This window comes from Pogoniulus pusillus, chromosome 35 (assembly GCF_015220805.1).
Source record: "Pogoniulus pusillus isolate bPogPus1 chromosome 35, bPogPus1.pri, whole genome shotgun sequence".
In the NCBI taxonomy this organism is placed as follows: Eukaryota; Metazoa; Chordata; class Aves; order Piciformes; family Lybiidae; genus Pogoniulus; species Pogoniulus pusillus.
The window spans coordinates 13,596,330-13,619,358 of record NC_087298.1 but is presented as its reverse complement, the minus strand read 5'-3'; the positions used below and the strand labels follow the sequence as shown (position 1 = coordinate 13,619,358).

Sequence of the window (23,029 nt, the reverse complement as noted above, 5' to 3'; positions counted from 1 at the left end):
GCAGAAATGTGGTCCACAAACGTGCCCAAAGCCGGGCAGAAAATGGGCACTGCGGGAAGCGGCGTTACCACCGGGGGTGGGAAACGAGGGGGTGCTGGTGGGGCACCTCTGCAGCCACCACCTCAGCAGAGACGGAGCAGATGGCACAGCCTGGCATGGAATGGCACCGGCTGGGACGCGACGGCAGGGGCTGGCACGGGATGCGCTGGCAGGGTCCGGTGGGGGCTGGCAGGGTCCGGCACAGCCCGGCAGGGTCCGGCACAGCCCGGCAGGGTCCGGCGGGGGCTGGCAGGGTCCGGCGGGGGCTGGCAGGGTCCGGCACAGCCCGGCAGGGTCCGGCGGGGGCTGGCAGGGTCCGGCGGGGGCTGGCAGGGTCCGGCACAGCCCGGCAGGGTCCGGCACAGCCCGGCAGGGTCCGGCGGGGGCTGGCAGGCTCCGGCGGGAGCTGGCAGGGTCCGGGCACTGCCGCCCGCAGGCCACTCCCATCCCCGTTCCGCGGCTGCCGGCGGCGGGTCGCGCGCGAGGGGCGTGTCCTGCCGCTGGCCCCGCCCCTCCCGCCGGCACGTGAGCGCCCGTGACGCGCGGCGCGAGCCCCCGTTGGCCCCGCCCCGCGGGCGCACTTCCGCCGGAAGCGGGGGGCGCTTTCCCTTTCCGGGTGCGGCCCCGGGCGGGACGGGCGCGGAGCGGCGGCGGCGGGCGCGGGTCATGGCGGAGCTGGCGCAGGGGCAGAGCGCAGCGCCCGTGGGGATCAAGCCCGAGGGGTTTGTCGATGCTCTGCACCGGGTCCGGCAGGTAGGCGCCGGCCGGCGGGGCGGGCCGGGGGCGGGCGGAGGCCGCGGGGCGCTGCTAGGCCGCGGGCTGAGGCGGAGCCGCCGGGAGGTGCAGCGCCGCGGTCCCCCCTGCCCCCGCTCCCGGGAGGACAGAGCTGGCGGCTCCTCCGCGGGCGGCTGTGGGGAACGGGGCAGCTCCGCAGCGCGGCGGTAGGGCGCTCTGACAGCCTCGGCGCCGGTCACGGCTGGGGCTTGTGACACGGCCGAGGCGCTGCTCCGCCGGGAGCGGGACGGTCTGCAGCCGGCGGGGCTCCTGTCTGGCACTTGGCAGGGGGTGGGTGCGAGGTCAGTGTTAATTCGGTGTTTTAGGTGAGGCCTTGTGCCGTAAGGTGATCGATAGAGACCGGCGGAGGGAGAGCCTGGCATGCCCTGCAGGGAGGGAGAGAGTGGGGGAGTGAAGCCCTCCCGTAAGGAATCTCTGAGTTTGCAAGGTGCTGGAGTGGAAACACGCAGTGAGAGTGCCCAGACCTGCAGAGCCCAGCACCTTGTCATCTGTGCGGGGCCTCCCAGCTGCTTCTGCCTGCTCCTCGGCTCCTGGAGAGTGGCGCCAGAAACAAGAAGCTGCTGCTTATGGCACACAGCTTGTGGCTGTTCAGCACATGAGCTGTTCTGGGGCTGCTGTGGGTGTTCATTCCAGCTCTGAGCAGGCTGCACTTGTGCTTAGGAGCTGGGCCTTAGTGAGATGTCACATAGCTGAACACCAGGAGCACAGCCCAGCTGGTGCTTAACCACCCTGGCTTTATTCTTTCCCATGCTGCAGGCCTGCTGGGAGAAATCTTGCACTGCCCAGGCTTGCTGTTCTCATCTCACTGAGAAACCTCTGAAGGAGCTCAGCTGGACCCTGAGACCTTTCAAGTGATACTCTGGTGGGACTTGGGATGGCTTAGTGTCACTTGTGGCTCACTCCTCAGGCAGTGTGCTCTTCAGCCACCCATACAGAGGTGCTCACTGGGCTGGGTCAACACCTTCCTCCTTCCCAGGGGAGACCCCCAGCTAGTCTGCCCTTGGGTCGTTGTTTCTGTCTCAGCAGCAGGCAGCTTGTGTGTTTGCTGCCTCCTGGATAAGTACCCAGGCTGCTCTGGGTGGCTGTCAGAGTGCTGTGGCCTCGGTGGTGTGGAGTGCTGAAAGCTTTGCTCTTAGCTCAGGCTTTGCTACTTGAGGCAGTGAAATGAAGAGGGGTTGCAGCTGGTTGGCCTCACCTGGTTGTCTGTTACTGAAGGCCTCTCACTGTTTGGAACAAGATGGAAATGTGGAAGAAAACCATTTGGTGCTCAGTTGCAGCTTGTTGAAAGTGCCCCAGTAGGCACCAGTCACCTGAGCAGCAGCAGGTGAGCTGTGAGGGGGATGCTCTGGGATGGCATGAGGCTAAAGCAAAGTGCTGACTGAGAACTGGTTTGCACTGGTGCTGTGTGGCTGCTGTCATCGTCTTTGCAGGGGGAACCTGTCAGGCCCTGTGTGTGGAGGACACAGAGCATCAGCTGAGCACAGCTTGGTAGGGCTTGGAAGGGACCTCTGGAGACGGAGTCCAACCCCTGCCAAGGCAGGATCACCTAGAGAAGGTCACTCAGGAACACATCCAGGTGGGTTTGGAATGTCTCCAGAGATGGAGACTCCACCACCTCTCTGGGCAGCCTGATCCAGTTCTCCATCACCCTTAAATTCCAGAAGTTCCTCCTCATGTTCAGAAGGAACTTTTGATGTTCCAGTTCGTGCCTCTTCGCCCTTGTCCTGTCACTGGGCACTGCTGAACAAAGCCTGGTCCCATCCTCCTGATGCCCATCCCTGAAGTATTGATCAGCAGTGCTGAGGTCCCTCCTCAGGCCACTCCTCTCCAGATTAAATAGTCCCAACTCTCTCAGCCTTTCTTTACCAGGCACGTTCTAGTCCCCTCAGCATCTTTGTAGCCCTTTGCCATACCCTCTCCAGCAAGTCCCTGTCCATCTTGGAGCCTGTAGTGCACATCTGGACCCATTGCTCCAGATGAGGCCTCATCAGGGCAGAGCAGAGAGGAAGGAGAACCTCCTTTGGCCTGTTTGCCTCATTCTGTGACCTAGCTGTGCTCACTGCCCTGATGTTGCTGTTAGGGTCATGGTTCCTGAAAGAATATTTGGGCTTACTGGGCACCTACAGCTTAACTTAGTCTGCACTGGAGGATCTTAGAGCCTTCCAAGCTGCCAGCTGCATGGAAGGCAGCAGCAAAGCTGCTAGGCTGCACAGCAGTGTTGGAGAGCATCTTCCTGGCAGCACAGGGACCTCCCTGTTTCTGCAGTGGGTTGGCTGCTGCCTGGTCACTCCGATGTGCCTTTGTATTTTTGCCTTGCTGCTCACAGAGAACTGGTGGCAGGTGCTGAAAGAGCCTCCTGCCCCCTGCAAAAGGGCTTGGCTTAACCTGGGTCTGTGGTGTAAGGAGAGAGGAGTCTGCTCCTGCAGGGCTGAGTTCTCTCTGGTCCTTCGCTCAGCAGAGGGAGATTGGCCTCACCCCCCAAGCCACCCGTGGTGGAACTTGCTGGCTGGGACTCAGGTGGGAGCTGGATGGAGTTAAAGCCAAAGCTTTCCTGCAGCTGATGGCAGAGCTTTCACTGGGTACAGGTAATGCTGTGTCTGTCTGAACCATACTGAGCTGGCACCTAGATGCCAGCTTTTGTCTTGCTTCTGGCCGCTCCTGGAGACTTTTCTGGGTGCTGGCTTAGCTTTAGGGGGTTGAGGGGAGGAAAGAAGTTTGCTCAGGGGTGGGGTGAGGAAAGAAATTCAGTGGTGAGGAAGAAACTTGTGTTGTGGTTCTTCTGCTGTGGATTAGTTTAGTATCCCTGGCTTGACTCTCTAAGTTTAATCTGAACTTGAGCAGTGATCAGGTTGACTGAATTGAGTTCTGCTGGGATGCAGAGGGCTGCTGGCAGGCTGTGGAACACAGTGCTTGGCTATTAATAACTGAAACATTCAGGAGAGGAAAGACTTCCCTGATAATCACAGTGACTGCATTCCTCTGAGTTGCTGGGATGTGAGATGACACAAGCAAGGAAGCTGAGATAGCTCTGAAAGACATCAGAGCAGGGTTAGACTGGATCTTAGGGTGAAGCTCTTCAGTGTGAGGGTGCTGAGAGTGGCACAGGCTGCCCAGGGAGCCTGTGGCTGCCTCCTGCCTGGAGGTCTTGAAGACCAGGTTGGATGAGGCCTTGGGTAACCAAATCTAGTTGAGAGGTGTCCCTGCCCGGGGTGGGAGGTTGGAGTAGAGGAGCTCTGAGGTCCTTTCCAACCTGAGCCGTTCTAGGATTCTACCCACTGAGAATCACAGTGTTTGGGATCCTTTTCTGTGACCAGGCTGTAATTTCTGAGGGGGTGGGGGGTGTTAGGCTGACATCTCTGTATCCCCTGGCAGAAAATGTTCTCAGGTGATCCTCAGACAGACTCAGAGCTTTGCAGTTGCTCCTGCATTTAGGAAAATCACCTCTGGCACGGAACTGAAATAGTTGTGGTTGGTTTTGCTGCTTCCTGCAGAGCTCTGGATGCTGCTCTGCTGTCTGGAGTGTTCTGCTCAATGAATGGGCAGAGGAGCCAGGGGCACTGGGACTGTCTGCAGGGCCAGCTGGCAGCACCCTGTTGGGTTCTCTCCTGCTAGGACCCAGCACTGGTGATTTTGCAGGTTGCTGTTCTTGGCAGGGCAGCTTGGAGAGATTCCTCCCACAAGCTGAGCTGGAGGAAAGCTTTTGAAAGCTGAATTCTGCAGATGCTGGGGGTTGAGTCCTGCTGTGCCTAGCAAAGGAACTTCACCTGCTCTAGTGGAAGGTGTCCTGCTGTGACAGGGGCTTGGAACTAGGTGATCTTGAAGGTCTCTTCCAGTCACCATTCTGTGATTCTGTGGTACTTAAAAGTGTCTCAGAATCACTCAGGGCTGGAAGGGACCACAAGGATCAGCCAGTTCCAATCCCCTACCATGGGCAGGGACACCTCACACTAGATCAGGCTGTCCAGAGCCTCATCCAGCCTGGCCTTAAACACCTCCAGGAGTGAGGCTTCCACCACCTCCCTGGGCAGCCCCTTCCAGGCTCTCAGCACGCTCGTGCTGAAGGACTTCTTCCTAACCTCCAGGCTGACTCTTCCTGTTTCCAGCTTTGTTCCATCCCCTCAGTCCTATCACTTCCTGACAGCCTAAAAAGTCCCTCCCCAGCTTTCTTGTAGCCCCCTGCAGATACTGCAGGGTCACAGTTTTTGGCATTAAAGGTACAGGAGGACAGGAATGCAAGCTTTGGGAGAGCAGGTAACCCTCACACCTCTTTGGGGGCTATTTTCTTCTCATTCCCTGGCTCTCCTGTAGCAGTTCGTGGCTCAGGTTTGTGCTGTGTCCTCTCAGGTGGCTGTGGGAGAGCTTTTCTTGCGGGGGACAGTCAGGTGCAGGAGCAGTTGTGTGGTAGTGATGCTTTTTCCTAGGCCGTGTTTCTTTCAGAGCTTAGTAAAATGGATGTGTGGAGGTTAGGGGAGAATAAAAGGGGAGGAAAAATGAAGAGTGGCATAGAGGGGGACAAAAGCAGTGGCTAACAGCACCTGACTCAAGGTCGTTCAGTCAGATAAGGGTTAGCTTTGCTTACTTGTGCTGTGTTCTGCCTTCCCTGCTTATCTCCCTGCTGAACCTGTAGTAAAGCCTGAGGTCCCCACTGGACGCCGCCTGTGAGGAGTTAAGATGGATTTGAGCTGCTCCATCTCCTCCCAGAGCTGAGCTCTTGGTTTTCCAGGGTTTTTTGCCTGCCATGCTGAGGTGCTGGCCTGCTGGCTGCCTGTCAGCTGGTGCCAGCTGGGAGGCTTTAGAGATAAGGGGGCAGATTTAAAGAAAGGAGGGGGAAAGACCTTAGGAAAATATCCCAAAAGCTGATAATGGGCAAATTGCTTTGGCTGCCTCCTTTTGCCCTTTATCTGGAGGGCTGTGTGCCAGGGTGATAACTGTGTGCTAAGCATGAGTGGGAGCTTGCAAAGCCTTGATGCTGGTTTGTGCCCACCTTTGTGCTTCATGCCAGCCTCCTTTTGCAGGGCAGCTTCTGCTGCCTACAGACAGGTTCTCTTCCTTCCCTTCAGCCTGTGGTGTGGGCTTGCAGCTCCAAACCCTCACCTGGCACTTGGCACAACTTGACACTTCTTCAAGCAACTCACTGCTGACAGCAGGAGAGTTCAGAGAGGGCATCAGAGGACCCAAAGTGTGCCAGGATGTGGAGCACCTGACCCTGCTCCCTTTGGCATTGCAGTGGGTTGAAGCTGGAGGAGAGGGTGGGGAGACACTGCAACAAGTTGCCAGGGAGGTTGTGGATGTCTCCTGAAGGTGTTCAAGGCCAAGTTGGATGAAGCCTTGAGCAGTCTGGACTAGTGGGAGGTGTCCTTGCCTATGGCAGGGGCCTTGGAACTGGGTGATCTTCCCTTCCAGCCCATCTGTGAACCTGTGAATTACCTGGAAGCTGTTATAGACTGTTCAAACAGGATACATCTTTCAGTGTACTTCACACTTCTGTGCTCTTTGTACCTTCTCTGCATCCCAAACTGAAGGGCAAAGCCTGTGGGCCAAGGGCTGGACTAGTTGATGGGACAGGGCTGGGTGTAAGGTTGGACTGGATGACCTTGGAGGTCTCTTCAGCCTGGTTGATTCTATGGGTGAAGTGCAGGACCTGGTGATCCTAGGCTGGACTTGGTGCTCCTGGAGGTCTTTTCCAACCTGGATGTTCCTGTGAGTCTGTGACCCCCCTGGCACTCCCTGCTGTGGAGTGGCTGAGGTGTGTTGGGGCTTTCAGAACCAGATTGTTGGGGGCTTGTTTGTTGGCAAGGTGGAGGTGCAAGGTGGTTGTCACCAGAGCTCTGCTGCACGGCCACTCTGCTGGTCCTGCAGGAAGATTTTCCTCTCTTGCTCCTGGCCCTTGTGGCACAAGCAAGTTGTTGACTTTCTAAAAGAGGCCAGGGCAGGCTGGGCTGTGGGAAGGGACAGCTCACGGCTTGGAGCCCTTTCCATGCAAGGCACTGCAGAGTGTTTGCTGTTCTCTAAAAGCAGTGCCCTCAATCTTTCAAGATTATTTCACATAGCCTCCCCCCCACCCCAGCACCCTGTGGTTCTGAACCTTGCTGCAGTGGGATAAACAACTGCCCAGCCTGTGGTGTCAGTGAGCAGAGCTGCCTGAGCTGTTGAGTTTTACTGCGGCAGAAAGACTTTACAAACACCTTCAGCTCCTTTGTCCCCTGCCCCTGTTGTCATTTAAATCCTCTTTCATCTCTCCCTGTTGCTTATTCTCTGGTGCAGCCTCAGAGCAGAGTGGGATCAGACTGCTGCTAGAGCTCCTCTTTGGGGGGTTTCTGTTTGCTGGAGAGGACTTTGTGCTTTAGGATTGTAACTGGAACTGCTCTGTTCTGCACTTGCTTATTTTAGCCAGGGGCTTGGTGTGGGCAAAGGGTGCTGCGAGGCTGCGGCTTGCCTGTCCCTGAGGGAGTATAAAGTGGGGCTCAGCACTGGAGGAACGCACCAGGCTGTGTCTGGAGTGGGATTACACTCCTGAGCCTGGGCAGCAGGTGAAAAAGCTCTCCTGTCAGCATCCAGCTGTGTGGGTGGCTCCCAAATGTCATTAGAGGTGGCCACAGCCTTATGCTTCACAGAGTCAGAGAGTAGTAGGGCATTGGAAGGGACCTCTGGAGGCCACTGAGTCTAACCTCCCTGCCAAGGCAGAGGAACCTAGAGAAGGTCACTCGGGAACATATCCAGGCAGATTGCAAGTGTCTGCAGAGATGGAGACTCCACCACCTCTGGGCAGCCTGCTCCAGGGCTCTGTCGCACTTAAATTCCAGAAGCTTCTCATGTTCTAGTGGACCTTCTGATCTTCCAGTTTGTGCCCCTTGTGTTGTCACTGGGTACCACTGACAAAAGCCTGGTGCCATCCTCCTGCCACCCAGCCAGCACATTGCTCAGGAGCTCTTTGGGTGTCTCTCTCACCTCAGCCCCTTCCTCAGTGCCTGCCTGGCTCCTTCCCTTTGAACACCCCCTGGCATCCTGGCTTGGCAGGGAGTGGTGGTTGTCCCTCTGCTGGGTTGGCAGCAGGGGCACAGGCAGCAGTAGTCGTGCCCATGGTGCCTTGGCTGCTGCAGGAAGTGGAAGCTCCTCTGGGCTCATCGTTTGCCCCCTGGCTGCTGCTTGCTGCGGTAACCACAGCGCGATCCAGCTCCTGACAAGGGCTTCCCAAACCTGTCTTCCTGCTGGGTGTTTCCATCCTCTCTTCCCTCTGCTGCCTGCACTGATGTGCAGCTCTGCATTTGCAGCTGTGTGCTTCTCCACGCCGTGCTGGTGGCAGTTCCTCCAGGGCAGAGCTGGGGAGTTGCTCTGAGCTCTGCTTCGCAAGGCTTAGCTTGTCACAGCTGCACACGGAGTCCACAGACCCGAACCTGTGCTCCAGGGAGCAAACCCCTGCGTTTGGCCAGGAGCAGGAACTGGCTGAATGTGAGCTTAATGAAACAAATATTAAAAGCAAGCAGAAAATTGGTCACTTTCCAAGTGAAGCACTGAGAGAAAGGCAGCTTTGTGGGAGGCAGCTGAGGGGAGCCTGGGCTGGGGTGAGGGAGAGTGTTTAGCTGTGCTGGCTGAAACTTCAGCTGTGCTAACCATGCTTTTGTCCCCTCCTCTTCTATAGATTGCTGCTAAAATTGGAGATATTCCTCACTTGAACAATTCCACAACACTTGTGGACCCCTCAGTCTACGGTTATGGAGTGCAGAAACGGCCCCTGGATGATGGAGGTGAGCTGGGGGTGGTGGCTCCATGCTGCAGGGGCAGCAAACCATGCAGCCTGCTGTGTGCTCTGGGCACTTCTCGAGGTGACTCAGGGCTCCTGTGGAGAAATTCTTTCCTGGTTCATGAGCTTTGGGAGTTAGCACACTGATTTCAATCTTGTTCTGTGGTACTGGAGGGAGGGAACAGGAGGAGGATGAGCTTATTGCTGCTGGAGCCTGTGTGGAGTACCAGATGTACACAGGAAAGGGCTGGAGCAGCTCTGCTGTGAGCACAGGCTGAGGGAGCTGCGGCTGTGCAGCCTGGATAAGAGAAGGCTCCAGGAGGACCTTAGATCTGCCTGCTAATAGCTGAAGAGATCCTGCAGGAATGCTGCAGAGGACTTTTGCTGAGGGTGTGTAGAGACAGGCCAAGGGGGAATGGTTTGAAGCTGAGAGTTAGACTGGATTTTAGGGTGAAGATCTTCAGTGTGAGAGTGGTGAGAGTCTGGCACAGGCTGCCCAGGGAGGCTGTGGCTGCCTCCTTGCTGAGGGTGTTCAAGGCCAGGTTGGATGAGGCTTTGAGCATCTGAGTCTAGCTGAGAAGTGTCCCTGCCTGTGGTGGGAGGTGGAGTAGCTGATCTCTGATGTCCCTTCCAACCTGAGCCACTCTACGATCATTCCCTGCTGACCCCTGGTTTTGGAGAGCAGGCAGAGGACAGGGACAGCCTTCCATGTGCTCTTTTCCATGTGTAGCTGTGGTCACTGCACAGGAGTCGATTCCCTGGCAAGAGTTCTGGAGGGCTTTGTGCATGGATTTTAAAGAGAAAAGTGCTGCTGGAGGTTGATGCAGGTTGGAAGGAACCTTCCTGTGTTAAGCTCAACTTTTTGCATAGTGATCCTTTGCCAGCCAGAGCAGAGGAGGTGCCACAGGAGCCTAAGGGAAAGCTTTTCCCTGTGAGGGTGCTGGAGCCCTGGAGCAGGCTGCCCAGAGAGGCTGTGGAGTCTCCTGTGCTGAGATTCCAAACCCACCTGGATCTGTTTCTGTGTGACCTGCCCTGGGTGACCCTGCTCAGGCGGGGACATTGGGCTGGGTGGTCTCTGGAGGTCCCTTCCAACCCCTAATGTTATCTGAAGGCTGCTGACCACCTTGGGGCTGTGTCTGAACAGCTTAGCTCAGTGGCAGCCTGCTGGAGAGCAGAAGCAGCCCTCTAGGAGCAGCTCATTGCTAGCAGTGCTCCTGCTTGCTGCTGGCACTGCCTGCTCAGACTGAAGTGAGGAAGCAACCTCCTGACAAAATGGTTTGTGGGGAACTTCTGCCACATGAAATGGTCACAGGGCTTGATGACAGCACAGGTTAGACTTTGGACTTAAACTTTTACTGGTGAGGCCTGTTGCTGGCTGAGCCTTGTTTGTGTTGACACAGACTGTGGCTGTACAGCTGCAGCTTGGGCTGTAAGTGCAGCTTGCTCTGGGTTCTTGTGGGGTGATCCATGGAGCATCGCTGCGGAGCGGCTGTGCTGCTGCCTCCTGTGCTGGCAGCTCTTCTGTGGGTGTAGAGGCTCCCTTAGGTGCTTGCTCTGCACTGGGCCTTGTCCACAACTGCTTTAAAGTACATCCAGTGTGGTGTCTGCCCTTGGGTTGTTCACACACATCTGTAGTTCCTTGAACTTTGTCCATGTCTTTTCCCAAAGATCTCATCTGTGGGATCTTTGCACCAGGGGAGGTTTTGGTTGGACATGAGGAACAATTTCTTCCCCTTAAGAGTCACCAAGCTCTGGAACAGGCTGCCTGGGGCAGTGGTTGAGTCCTCCTCCCTGGAGGGATTTAAAAGCTGTGGGGAAGTGCTGCTGTGGAGCATGGTTCAGAAGCAGACTTGGTGGTGCTGGGTTAGTGGTTGGAGTCATGGTTTAAAGCTCTTCTCTGGCCTAAACCGTTCTGTGAGGGGAAGAGAAGTGATGGAAGAGCTGTTCTGAAGGGCTGGAATGCCACAGAGGAAGAGGAGTTGGCAGGCAGGAGCAAGGCTTGAGCCTGCTTCCCGCTTTGTTCAGCTTGGGCTTTGCTTCTGCTGGCTTTAGGAAACCCAGAGGGGTGAGGAGATCCCCCTCTGCCAGCCTCCTGCACTGCCCTTCGGCGGCACCCCGGATCTGCAGCCTGCCCAAGACGCTGCCGCAGCTGGGAGTGTTCCTCGCCGCGGCTGCTGTGGTCCACCCCTCGGGCTCACTGCCCTGGCGCTGCAGGTCTGCGCTGCAGCCGCCGCTGGCAGGGCACTGGGATGAGAGAGGCTTTGAGCTCTCCTAGCTGCAAGCAAGGGGTGCTGGGGTTGCATGCCCACACTTCTCCCTCTCCTGCTTCTTTCTGAAGCACAGTTGGGAGCTCCGTTGCGGAGGAGTGACAATTTCTGTGGTCGCAGTGCTGGGCTTTGGGTCTCTGCTGCTGCTCTGGGCAGCTCAGAAACAAATCTGGTGGTAAATGTGATTGTTTAGCTCCATACACTGAGTGTTTACAGCTGGCTTCAGGGCTGGCTGCTTCCTCAGCCCTCTGCAGCTCTTAGAAAATTACTTCTGTCCCTAATACTCCTGAAGAAATTGGGTTCAGTGGAAGTACTTAAGGTGACAAGAAAAGTGTCTGTCTCTCAGGAAAATCTCATTCTGCCTGTCCATTGCTGTAAACAGCTGCTGGGGGAGGCTGATTGATGGCAGCCTAGGAAGGGGGCTTAAGACAGGAGGGTGACAGTGTGCTGGTCAAAACAAATTCAGCTGCTTTTAGTGCATCTCCAGGAGAAATAGATTTGTCACAGCGCTGGAAGCCAGAGTGCCTGAGTGGCTCCTGCACCTCCCTTTGCATAACCTCCCTCTGGAGCAGAGAGCTGCTGGGCTGGCCCTGCTGCCCTGGCTGGGGCTGGTAGCTGCAGCTGCAGACTGAGGAGTGCTCTTTCTCTTCTAATGCTGCTTGCTTTTATTCCTCTTTTCTGGAAGGAACTTTAAAGTCACTCTGCAGGTAGCTGCAGTCCGGGGGGGGGGGGGGGGGGGGGGGGCGTGGGGGGGGATGGTTATTTGCACTGCTCCCAGCAGGTCCCAGTCAGCATTTCTGTGCCACTTGGAGCAGCTGATGTTTCTCAGCCGAGGGGAGCACTGGACATGGGGCTAGTCTGAGCTGCAGAGAGACCTGGTGGCATCTGAGCTGGGGTTGTTTAGCCTGGAGAAGAGGAGGCTCAGGAGTGACCTCATTGCTGTCTACAACTACCTGAAGGGAGGTTGTAGCCAGGTGGGGTTGGTCTCTTCTGCCAGGCAACCAGCGACAGAACTGGGGGGACACAGCCTCAAGCTGTGCCAGGGCAGGTTCAGGATGGATGTTAGGAGGAAGTTCTTCACAGAGAGAGTGATTGGCACTGGAATGGGCTGCCCAGGGAGGTGGTGGAGTCTTTGTGGCTGGAGGTGATCGAGAGAAGATTGGCTGGGGCACTTAGTGCCATGGTCTGGTTGACTGGACAGGGCTGGGTGCTAGGTTGGGCTGGCTGAGCTTGGAGCTCTCTTCCAACCTGCTTGATTCTATGATTTTGCTTGTGGCTCACTGCTCCCAGCACTCATCTTACTGGCCAGAGGCTGCTCCTGGCCTCTACTCCAATTAATAAGTCCCTCTAATTAGCAGCACAATTTACTAAGTTTATTTAATGCTAAGTAATCCTTAAAGCAACAGCCACCCTGTGTTCCAAGGAGGCAGGATCTGGTCTGCTGAAAAGAGGTTGTTCAGCAGAACCTTTGAGATTCCTTCCAACCTAAACCACTCTGTGAATCTCTGAGCCTTGGTTTGGGCTGCTTTGGAGAAGTGTGCAGTGATGCAGGAGGGCTAAGCAGCAGTGCTGCAGCTGGAGGCTGGGGCTGGCCAGATTGAACAGCCCTGCTGAGAAGGACTTGGGGGTGCTGGTGGAGGAGAAGCTGGGCAGGAGCCAGCAGTGGGCACTGCCAGCCCAGAAGGCCAAGGGCAGCCTGGACTGCATCCAAAGCAGCATGGCCAGAGATGGAGAGAGGGGATCCTGTCCCTCTGCCCTGGGGAGACCTCACCTGCAGGGCTGGGCACAGACATGGAGGGACGTGGACCTGGTGGAGAGGGTCCACAAAAATGATCAGGGGGCTGGAACAGCTCTGCTGCAGGAACAGGCTGGGATTGCTGGGGCTGTTCAGCCTGGAGAAGAGAAGGCTCCAGGGAGACCTTAGAGCTGCCTTCAGTACCTGAAGGAGACCACAAGCAGGCTGCAGAGGGACTGTTCCCAAAGACCTGCAGGGACAGGACCAGGGGCAATGGTTTGGAATGAGAGCAGAGCATACTGAGATTGGATGTGAGAAGCAAGTTCTGCACCAGGAGGATGCTGGAACTCTGCAACAGGTTGCCCAGGGAGGTGGTTGTGGCCCCGTCCCTGGGGATATTCAGGGTCAGGCTCGACAGGGCTCTAGTGGAGGATGTCCCTGCCGAGTGCAGGGGGTTAGACTGGATGAGCTTTGGAGGTCCCTTCCAGCCCAACCCTTTCTATGATTCCATTCTGTGCTGATTCCCTGATCCTGGTTTGCTTTTCATACTTTTGAGGCTGCTCTGCAGCAGCTGCATCCATCACTTGGAGTTTATTCTAGCCGTGAAAATCTTCTTGATGAGATTGGCACATTAATTTAGTGGGAGGCACTGCTCTGTTTTATGGGCTGGGGAAAAAAAAGGGAAAATCCACCTTTGTTTTGAGTGTCTGTTAGGTGGAATTCAGTTAAGGTGAAGCTTGGAGCAGAGTGAAGAGTTAGCAAGCAGCAGGTGCCATTAGAATGAAATTGTGCTGATTTTATTCAGTACTTTTTCCTTATTGGCAGTAAAATGACTGCAGTCAGAGTTAAATTGGACTCAATGGGTGTAAAAAGGGGAAGCATCTGTGTGGCTTGTTGGAGTGCAGCCCCTCCCTGGTGTGAAGAGGGAGATGGTGGAGCAGAGCAGAACAGCAGGCTGCAGTGCCCCAGCCCCTGTGGCGTGCCCCAGCCCTTGCCTCTGCGTGGGAGCAGAGTGGAGGTGTGGAGCAGAAACAGACCTTTGGGCTGTGGGAGCCAGGAGCCACGTCCTTGCTTTTTCATGGGATCACAGAATGCTTTGGGTTGGAAAAGCTCTCTAAGGTCATCCAGTCCAGCCTCCAGCCCAACACCACCGTGGCCACCAAACCCTATCCCCAGGTGCCATGGCCACATGGTTCTTGAACCCCTCCAGGGATGGGCACTCCAGCACCTCTCTGGGCAGCCTGTGCCAATCCCTGACCACTCTGGCAAGGAAGAAATTTTTCCTACTCTCCAACCTAACCCTCCCCTGAGAGGTGGCTGCAAGGTAGTTGGAGGCAGCATCTGTATTCTCACAGCTCATCTGTCAGCCACTTGGATTTGTTTCACTCCTTGCACCCCCCGGGCGTGCAATGTAATCCCTCGGCTGGTTGTTAGCACCAAATGGTCTGGTTTTGAGCTGCTGTGCTGCAGGCAAAGGCCAGTTAGGGAGCCCAGCAGGGTCCTGTGTCCCCACTTTGCAGCAGTTCCTCTGAGAGAAGAAAGATTTCAGCTTGGTGGGGTCGAGCTGGACAGGGGGGAGAGAGAAATCAGCTGGAGAGGGAAGTGCGCTGAGCAGAGCTGGGCCACCCCCAGCTCCCAGCCCAGGTATGCCTGGAATGTGCAGGCAGGGAGGCTCTGTGGCCCTCTGTGCATCACTGGGGGGGGGCATGAGGTTACTGATCAGCCCTTCTCCTCCGACAGGTCTCCGTGTGGGTGGGCTCCATGGAGCACAGCTGAGAGACACAGACAGAAGTAGGTGCTGGGGGCTCCTGACTGCTTTTAGCCTCCTCTGAATCCCTGCACAGCTTTTTTTGGGGTTGATGCACAGCAGGCTGCCCCAAACTTCTCTTTGCTCCTTCCCTCCCTCCCCATCTCGTTTTCATTTTTCTTTCTTCTTTTTTTCCTTTTTTCTTCCTTTTTTCTCCTCTCCTTTTTTTTGCTCTCTTTCCCTTCTTTGCTGTTTTCTCCCCCCCTTTCCCTTCTCCCCTATTGTTTTTCCCCCTCTCTCCCTTCTCCCCTATTGTTTTTCCCCCTCTCTCCCTTCTCCCCTGTTGTTTTTCCCCCTCTCTCCCTTCTCCCCTGTTGTTTTTCCCCCTCTCTCCCTTCTCCCCTATTGTTTTTCCCCCTCTCTCTCTTCTCCCCTATTTTTTACTACTTTGAGCTTAATTTGAGCAAGGGGGGTGGGGGCAGCTTAGTTGCAGGGATTTGGCTTTGGGCAGGCAGGATTTTCTCCTCTGACTCTCAGCATGGGGAGACACAGATCAATTCCCTATCCTGTGTTCAGCTGGACCCTGGGCTGTGCTATGTGCTGATCAAGAAGTCCCCTCCTGTTTTCTCCTGCATAACACATTCATTGCAGCCACTGAACCTAAATTGCTGTTTAGCTTTTCTTCCTCTCTCTCTTCTGATGAAACGGTAAGAACTCTTTTTTCTGTGGGGATGGAGTTAGTTTATCCGTGCTAATGCTTTGATTTTTTTGTCCTTTTTTCTCTCTCTGCCACAGTAGGTAACCAGTTAGGGGCCCTGGTACATCAAAGGTAAGCAGTGGGTTATGTTTTATTATTTATTGATCAGTTCTAATTGTTTATTGATCCACCATCTGTAGCAGTGTTAGCAAGTCAAGAGGTTGAGAATGTAGAGAAACTGTCAGCTTGGGTTTTCTCCAGGCTGGGCTCTCTCCTAACCCTTTAAGCTTGTTTGTTGTGATGAAGAAAGAGGAGTTGGTGGGAAACTGGGATTTGGCTCCTGTTAATCTGCAGGACCAAGAGGAAGAAATTCTCTCTTCTCTCCTTCCTGCCCTGGAAGGAAAAAAGTAACCAAACCCATGGCACTGTAACAAACATTGGAAGTGGTCAGTGTGTGGGGAGGCAGAGTTTGGGCTGCTTGGGGCTTTCTCTGTGGGTTGCTTTGGTTGTTTTCAGTGATTGTTGGGTTTGCTACTATTGCTTGGCTTGGTTGGTGTAGCATCACAGAACTGTCAGGGTTGGAAGGGACCTAAAGGATCATCTGGTGCCAACCCCTTGCCATGGGCAGGGACACCTTCCATTGCCCAGAGCCACGTCCAGCCTGGCCATGAAAGTGTCCAGGGATGAGGCTTCCACCCTCCCTGAGCAACCTGCTCCAGCCTTATGGTCAAGAACTTCTTTCTAACATCTAATCTACATCTCCCCTCCTCTAGCTTGGATCCATTCCCCCCAGTCCCATCATTACCTGACATCCTAACAAGTCCCTCCCCAGCTTTCTCGTAGCCCACTTCAGATACTGGAAGGTGTCTCCTAGGAGCCTTCTCTTCTCCAAACTGAACAAATAGAACCTGGGATGGGTCCTTTGTCAGAGGTGGTGTGAGGACACCAAGGCAGGTTTGTGTTGTCAGGCATCCTGTGTGAGATTCCCCCTTTCCCTCAAATCCTGGTCTTTGGGAGTTGTCTGTCTTCACTGGAGTAGGAGGGGAGGAGCATTTCTGCTGGTGCCCTAACAGGCTGCCCAGGCAGGTGGTGGAGTCACCATCCTTGGAGGTGTTCAAGAAACAAGCAGATGTGGCACTGTGGGACACAGTCAAGTGGTCATGGAGGTGTGGAGTAGGAGGCTGGATGTGATGAGCTTAAAGGACTTCTCCAGCCTTAGTGATTCTGTGACTCTAGCTGGTGTGGCACAGAAAGGTGGAGGTGGAGTTGTCTCTCTGCTCCTCCCTTCCCACCTCTCTTCTCTAGGAGTGATGTTTAGGCAAGGAATGCCTTGGACTGCAAAATCGATCAGAGGAGGTTGGAAGGGACATCAGAGATCTTCTACTCCAACCTCCCTGCCTGTGGAGATTAGAGTAGATGTTCTCTGAGGTCCCTTCCAACCCAAGAGCAGCCTCTCTACTAGGAAACCCAAGCCTGGATTGGTTTCTCTCTGGGTCTGGTGGTGTTGATCTGCTGAGTTGGTTGCTTTGTCCACCCCTTCAGCACAGAGTGGTTAGCAAATGGTGCAGGACAGGCGGTGTGGGCAGCAGGCTGCGGTTACTGCAGGGCAGACCAAGAGTGATGCTCAGCCTGAAGAGCAGGGCAGGGCAGAAGCCTTCATCTGCAGCTGGGGAAGTTCTGACTTGTGTTTTACTCCTCCCTTAAGTGACCTAAAGCAAAAGATGGGGAAGATTTTGATGCACCTCACCGCAAGACCTGCACTGAGTTATGCAGAGGTTTCCCTGCTCTTGAGTTGCTGAGCAGATTGTGTGTCCTGCACATCTCAGGAGGTGGAGGTTGCAAATTACTCATTGTGGTATTGGATACAAGATGGAAGTGATTCAGCTAAAAACACCCAGTCCAAGTGAACTCCTTCCTGCTTGACTATGGTCAAGCCTTAAGAAATAGCTTTGGGGGCTGTGTGTTGAGGCAGGGAGACATTGAAAAGGTCCAAGGAGCAGCAGATATGGAAGTCTTGAGATAGGGAAGGCCTGAAAGGGTGGTTGAAGACAGCTCTTAGAAACTCAAAGAAAGAGAGATAAGGACAAGCAGGCAAAAAAATCCCAAGGCATAACATTGGAGAGGACAGCCCAACAGGAACCTCCTGGAGTGAGGTGGGGTTGGGCTCTTATCACTTGATACTAGGGAGAGGTGGAGAGGCAGTGGCCTGAAATTTTCTCAGGGGAGGCTTAGGTGGGAGATGAGGAAAAATGTCTTTGCTGCAGGAGTGGTCAGGGATTGGCACAGGCTGCCCAGGGAGGTGCTGGAGTCCCCACCCCTGGAGGTGTGCAAGAACTGTGTGCCCTTGGCACTTGAGGCCAGAGTTCAGTGGTCAAAGTGGTGTTGGGATGATGTTGGACACTCAGTGTTAGGGGTTGGAAGAGACCTGTGGAGACTGAGTCCACCTCCCCTGCCAGACAGGACCACGTAGGGCAGGTCACACAGGAGCACCTCCATGTGGGTTCTGAGGATCTCCAGAGAAGGAGACTCCACAACCTCTCAGGGACTGCATGATCTTGGAGGGCTTTCCCAACCCAAACAATTCTGTGGCTCTAGGATTGGCTTTGACTAGTGTCTGGGCAGGAGCACAGCCCAGAGCAGTGCACAGAGGTGAGGCCTTGGAAGCTCTGGGCTAAATACTTAAAGAAGCTTCAGTTCTGCTGTGGAATGCCTGGAGCAAGAATGGCCAAAAGAGGAGCTTCCAGCAGCTCCACTGAAAGCACTGGAGGTGAGGCTGGGAATGGATCCAGCAGAGAAGTGAGGTGCCCATGGGAGGTCCCTTCCCAAACAAGCAGCTGTGAGCACGATGTGCTGTTTACCTGTGTGTGCAGAAGCCTTCTGCCCTGCCTGGCATCCATGGCAGGGCCATGCTTGGCTCCAGATTGTTCTTTGTGATTCATTTTTCATTGGTTTTATTTTCCCCTCTTTTCCAGGGCTGTAATAACAGAAGAGTTCAAAGTGCCTGACAAAATGGTTGGATTTAGTAAGTACCTGGGATGCTTCTGGTGTCTCTTACCATGCTTTTTGTGCAGGAATGCTGCTGGTTCTCACCTGCTCACAGGTTTCTGTGCTTGCTGGCTTTGGATGAGCTTTGTCTGATGTTGTCTTGGTGGGGACCAGGGGATCTGAGCTTAAACTTCAGGTGCAGACTGCACAGAAAAGCTCCACGTGCTAGGGATAAGGAGAGGACTCTGGTACAGGCTGCTGAAAGTGATTCACTCCTTGAAATTCCCACTCAGACAGTGCCTGAGTCAGAAGTGGATTTATTCCCCTTCACTGAAGTGTTTTACTTCCCTGGAGCATGCAGTACTGGGAGAGCTGAGGGAGGAAACCAACACTGAGATGTTAAAGTTGAGCGGAGCAAGGAGGATTTGAGCTCCCTGCTTCCTGTGCTGCAGGGAAGCGCAGCCAGCGGCACTCGGCTGAGCACCCTTCCCACATTTGCCTTCCTGCTGCTGCTCTCTTTCAAGCCTGATCCTAATTTCTCTCTTCCTCTTGATGATCATCACTCTTCCTTCCAATGACACCTCCTGCTGCTCTGTTACGGCAGTGATTGCTCAGGCCCTTCCACTGCTGTGCTCTGTGCGTCTCTTCCTCTGGATGTATGCAGAGGGAAGAGGCAGAGAACAGCTGTGGTAATTGCCCCTTGGTGTGGGAAGTTCTGAAGCCACTGCAAAACTGTAGCTCAGATTCCTGCAGAGGGAACACTCCCTTGGTTTCTGCCAGGCCTCCTCATTTATCAGTCCTGCCAGCAATGGGCGCTTGCAGCCCAGAAGGCCAGTGGCACCTGGGCTGCATCAGAAGCGTGGCCAGCAGCTGGACAGAGGGATTCTGCCCCTCTGCTGAGACCTCCCCTGCTGTGTCCAGCTATGGGACCTCCATCACTAGAGGGACATGGGCCTGCTGGAGCAGGTCCAGGGGAAGCCATGAAGGTGATCAGAGGGCTGGAGCAGCTCTGCTACAAAGACAGTCTGAGAGTTGGGGTTGTGCAGCCTGGAGAAGAGAAGGCTCCAGGCAGATTTCAGTTTCTGACAGGGACCTGCAGGGAGGCTGGGGAGAAACTGTTCAGATAGGGAATAGGATGTGAGGGGCAATGGATTGAAACTGGAGCAGGGCAGAGTTAGGTTGGACATCAGGAGGAAGTTGTGCAGTGAGGGTAGGGAGAGACTGGGACAGGTTGCAGTTGAGGCCCCATCCCTGGAGACCTCCAAAGTCAGACTTAGTGTGGCCCTGGGCAGCCTGCTCTAGTTGGAGGTGTCCCTGCTGCCTGCAGGGGGTTGGACAAGATGACCTTCGTGGGTCCTTTTCAGCCCAGTGCAGTGTGAAGCTGTGACTGCTGAGAGCTGCTCTGGCTCCGTGAGGGCAGCTCACACCTTGCTGCTGCAGCATCTCCATGCTCAATCTAATCCTGGTCTGGGGGCAGGAAGATAGCAGGAGGGTGGCAAACCCCACAGCTGAGAGCTGCCTCTGTGGGAGCACCCTGAGGCAGGCAGACCTGTCTGACTTGCCAGTTGTGCTCTCTGTGCAGCCTGGCAGGGGTGTGAGTGGTGCTGGCCTTGTCTCTCTTTGCCGTGGCTGGTTGTGGAACGCTCCTGTGCTGCCTGCAGGAGCTCTTGGGGGTGGTCTTCACTGGAGGCTGCTGGAGCCTGTCAGGGTGTGAGTGCAGGGCAGCCAAGTGTCACAGCCACTGGAGAGGGACAGGGAAACAGGAATTGTAGAGAATGAAAGCAAAAGTCTTTACCTGGTTTTGGTACCCAAGAGAAGTGATTCATTGGGTCAGGCTGAGCAGAGTGCACTCGAATCACTGGGCTAGGGGAAGGTGGCCATGGCAGGGGGATGGAGCTGGATGATCTTTAAGGTCCCACCCAACCCATTCTAGATGGACTGAGCTAGTAGCACTCAGGCTGCCACCTTGTTTCCTGCAGGCTCCCTGTTTCCACTCCAGTCCCAGACAGGCCTTTTGGGTTTGGTTTATTTTCTCCCCAGGCAAACAGAATAACATTTGGCAGCATCTGATGATAGATTGGGTCATGCTGTGTCAGCCTCTTCTGCAATCCTGGAGTCACACTGTTCCTTTATAGATAGCTGCAGCAGAGTAAAAAGGGGGAAGGTGCTCTGCAGCTGCTTGGCAGAGAGGTGTTCTGACGCTTGTTGAACTCGTTGCAGTCATCGGCAGGGGAGGAGAGCAGATCTCAAGGATCCAGGCAGAGTCTGGCTGCAAAATTCAAATTGCTCCAGGTAAGAGGCTCTTGGTGTGGTGGGTGCAGAGGCTTTGGTGTGGAAGGGTGCTGTGCCCAGCAGGCCAGCTGCTCCTCACACCTGGCATCGCCAGTATCGACCGGGATGTGCTGGGCACGGGAGAGCTGCTGCGGGGCTGAGCTCCTGACGGGCAGAGCATAGAGGTTTGGCAGGAGGGTTGGGGAATGAAACGACTCAGCAGCTGTCAGTAATCGACAGGCAAACGGACAGGCCACGCTGCAGACCTGGTGAGTTTCTCCTGGTGGCACCGGTGCTCGGCTCTGGGGCTGAGTCCAGCTCCTGGCAGAACGTTGCCGGAGGGCAGCAGCAGTTCTGTGCGGCTTGGCCGGCCTGGAAGGATGGGATTGGCCTTTTGCTGCCTGCCGGTGCCTGCCTGCAGCTGGCTGTCCTGCAGTGCTGTGCAGGAAGCTGCTGCTGAGCCTGAGCCAGATTCTCACCCCTCCTTTTAGGGGTTAAAATAATGCAGACGTCCAGGAAATCTCCAATACGTTGACCCTGGATGTTTTAGAGCTCATTAATGAGTGTGGAGAGGGGGCAGTGCTGCTCTCGGTGCCTGCTAGTGCCGAGCAGCTGCTATCTTCCAGTCCCACGTGTTCAGAGCTTCCTCTCTGCTTCCTCCGCAGACAGCGGTGGCATGCCCGAGCGGCCCTGCGTGCTCACCGGGACGCCAGAGAGCATCGAGTGAGTGCTGCTTCCCTTGCTCTCCTTCCTCCTCCTCTCTCTTCTCCCTGATGCTGTGCTCTGTCAGTGGTGCTGCCTGGTTAGCCACACCAGCGAGTGCTGGCCTAGAGAAACTTGAGGGTCTCTGGAGCATAGAACCTCCTGGTCTGATGCTTTAAACTGTGCACCCCGAAGGCTTTTTCTCCTCTTGCAGTGTGAACCCTCTGCAGAAGTCTCAGTGGAATTCCCCTCCTCAGGGCCAGGTTGCTCTTAGGGCACCCAGGAAGCAGTTTTCTGACTGCAGCTTTCCAGGGTACTGAGCTAAGCTGTTGAAGGGCACCTCTCTTCTCCCCTGTGCTTCCCTACTCCCGTTGAGATGAGCATCCTTCCAGCTGGAGAAGGGCTGCATGAGGCCTCCAAAGCCTGTTGGTGCCACTCCAGACTCTCCTGGAGGTGTTGGTGCTGTGGCAGAGCAGCATGAGGCCCGTGGGTGTGCTTGCCCCTGCGCTGCTGCCAAGGAGCGAAGCAACGCCTGGCGTTCTGCTCCCTGCATGGTAGAGACACGAGGCCAGCCAGCAGGGACTGCTGCCCTCTAGACCTATAGAAACTTTAGGGACAGTGTTTCCTCCCTCCCCCTTCCCAGGAGCTGAGTTTGAGACTCTCACAAACCAGTTGAGGACCTCCTGCTGGAACTGGATCCAGGATCCTCAGGCTTACAGGAACACACTTAACATATGGAGCTGCTCTTTCTCTCCCCAGCCTTTGGGTAGGTGGGTTTTTTAAAATCCATCTGGAAATCTTTGAGTTGCATTTGCTAGTGAAAAAAATACATGGGCACAAAGATTGGTCCCTCTGAGGAGGAGGCACTCATCATTCTTCCATCCCTGAGGGAGCTAAGGGTGCTTAGGTCTCCTGATCCCTACCGTAATGCTGCGAGCAGTGAGCCGGAAGCAATGCAATTGGCCAGCTCGCGTCACGGGGCAGGCAGTGCCTTCTGGCTGGGATTGCAGTGCTCTTCCCCCCTCAGCAAAGGGTCTTTCAGCACAGGAGCAAAGCAATCAAAAGCTGGGATGCCTGATGAGATGGATGTGGGGGAAAGTGGGGGTGAGGTGTAGTGAAGACTTCGTGGTTCTGCAAAGAGCAGGGCAGTGTAGTCGTGGCTGCCTCGAAGGAAGGTGTAAACAAACAGATTTGATTCTTTTGGGTTCTAAAGTGGGGATCTTTGTGGAGCAGAGCAGGATGCTGAGGACATGGAATTAGGGGGAAGTTGGTGTATTTTTGTGCTGAAATTCTTGTCAAGTTGCTCGTTTGAACAATTTGTTTTGGTTTGCTCTTAGGGAACAGACAGAAAACCAACTAAGGAAACCAGTCCAGATGTCAGACCCCTTTGGAAGGGGTTTTGAGAGGAGGGTTTTGAGTAGTTCTGTCCAGTGGCAACCTAACAGGCTTCATTCCCTTCTCCTCTGAAAGATGTCCTGTCTTAACTGATGTGTGTACACTGGCACTAAAACAGCTTCATGCAAAGTATAGAGGCAGAGGAGAAAAACCTCCTCAGGTAATTGAGCAAACCCCTGCAGGCAGCTTGGGCAGACACCCCTGGCCCTGCAAGCAGCTTGGGCAGACCTCCCCCCAGCCATGCAGGCAGCTTGGGCAGAACCCCCCTGCTCTGCAGGTTCTCCCAGCACATTTGAAGTGGGCCTGCAGAAGCTCCAGCTTTGCTTTGCCTTGAGAGACAGCAAAAAGCAGTGCTGTGACCTGTGTGTGCCCTCAGATCACCACCTCTGGTGCTGCCTGGGTGACTGTCTGCTGACAAGGGCTGGCTTTGCACTGATCCTTCAGGTCACCAGAGAGAAGACAGCCCCTCGAGGGTGCCTGATGTGGCTTGGTGTGAGGAGAGGGGAAGCTGCTGCTTTGGGCTTTCTTCCACCTACTTTGAGAAGGGCAGGAAAGGGCTGTGTTGCTGTTAGGAATCTTGAAGGTGAAGGGGAGCCCTGCCAGTTACCTCTGATGTGCTGAAGAGTTTTAGAGGAGGGATCTTTAATCTCCCAAA

At 55.1% G+C, this 23,029-nt stretch overlaps 1 protein-coding gene across 4 annotated transcripts in view; it reads left to right on the top strand.

The window, feature by feature from the left end:
• The first annotated feature begins 665 nt into the window (after positions 1-665).
• The window catches only part of FUBP3 (far upstream element binding protein 3), a 39,434-nt gene continuing 17,070 nt past the window's right edge, over positions 666-23,029 (top strand). Inside the window, exons 1-7 of one of the 4 annotated variants that reach the window (XM_064170882.1) lie at positions 666-792; positions 8,474-8,579; positions 14,318-14,368; positions 15,123-15,153; positions 17,994-18,043; positions 20,227-20,298; positions 20,943-21,000. In XM_064170882.1, the coding sequence (XP_064026952.1) occupies positions 706-792; positions 8,474-8,579; positions 14,318-14,368; positions 15,123-15,153; positions 17,994-18,043; positions 20,227-20,298; positions 20,943-21,000 (455 nt within the window). In that variant the 5' untranslated portion in view covers positions 666-705. Of the gene's footprint in view, positions 793-8,473; positions 8,580-14,317; positions 14,369-15,119; positions 15,154-17,993; positions 18,044-20,226; positions 20,299-20,942; positions 21,001-23,029 lie in introns of all 4 variants that reach the window. The other 3 variants (XM_064170881.1, XM_064170884.1, XM_064170883.1) reach the window with 3 other exon arrangements.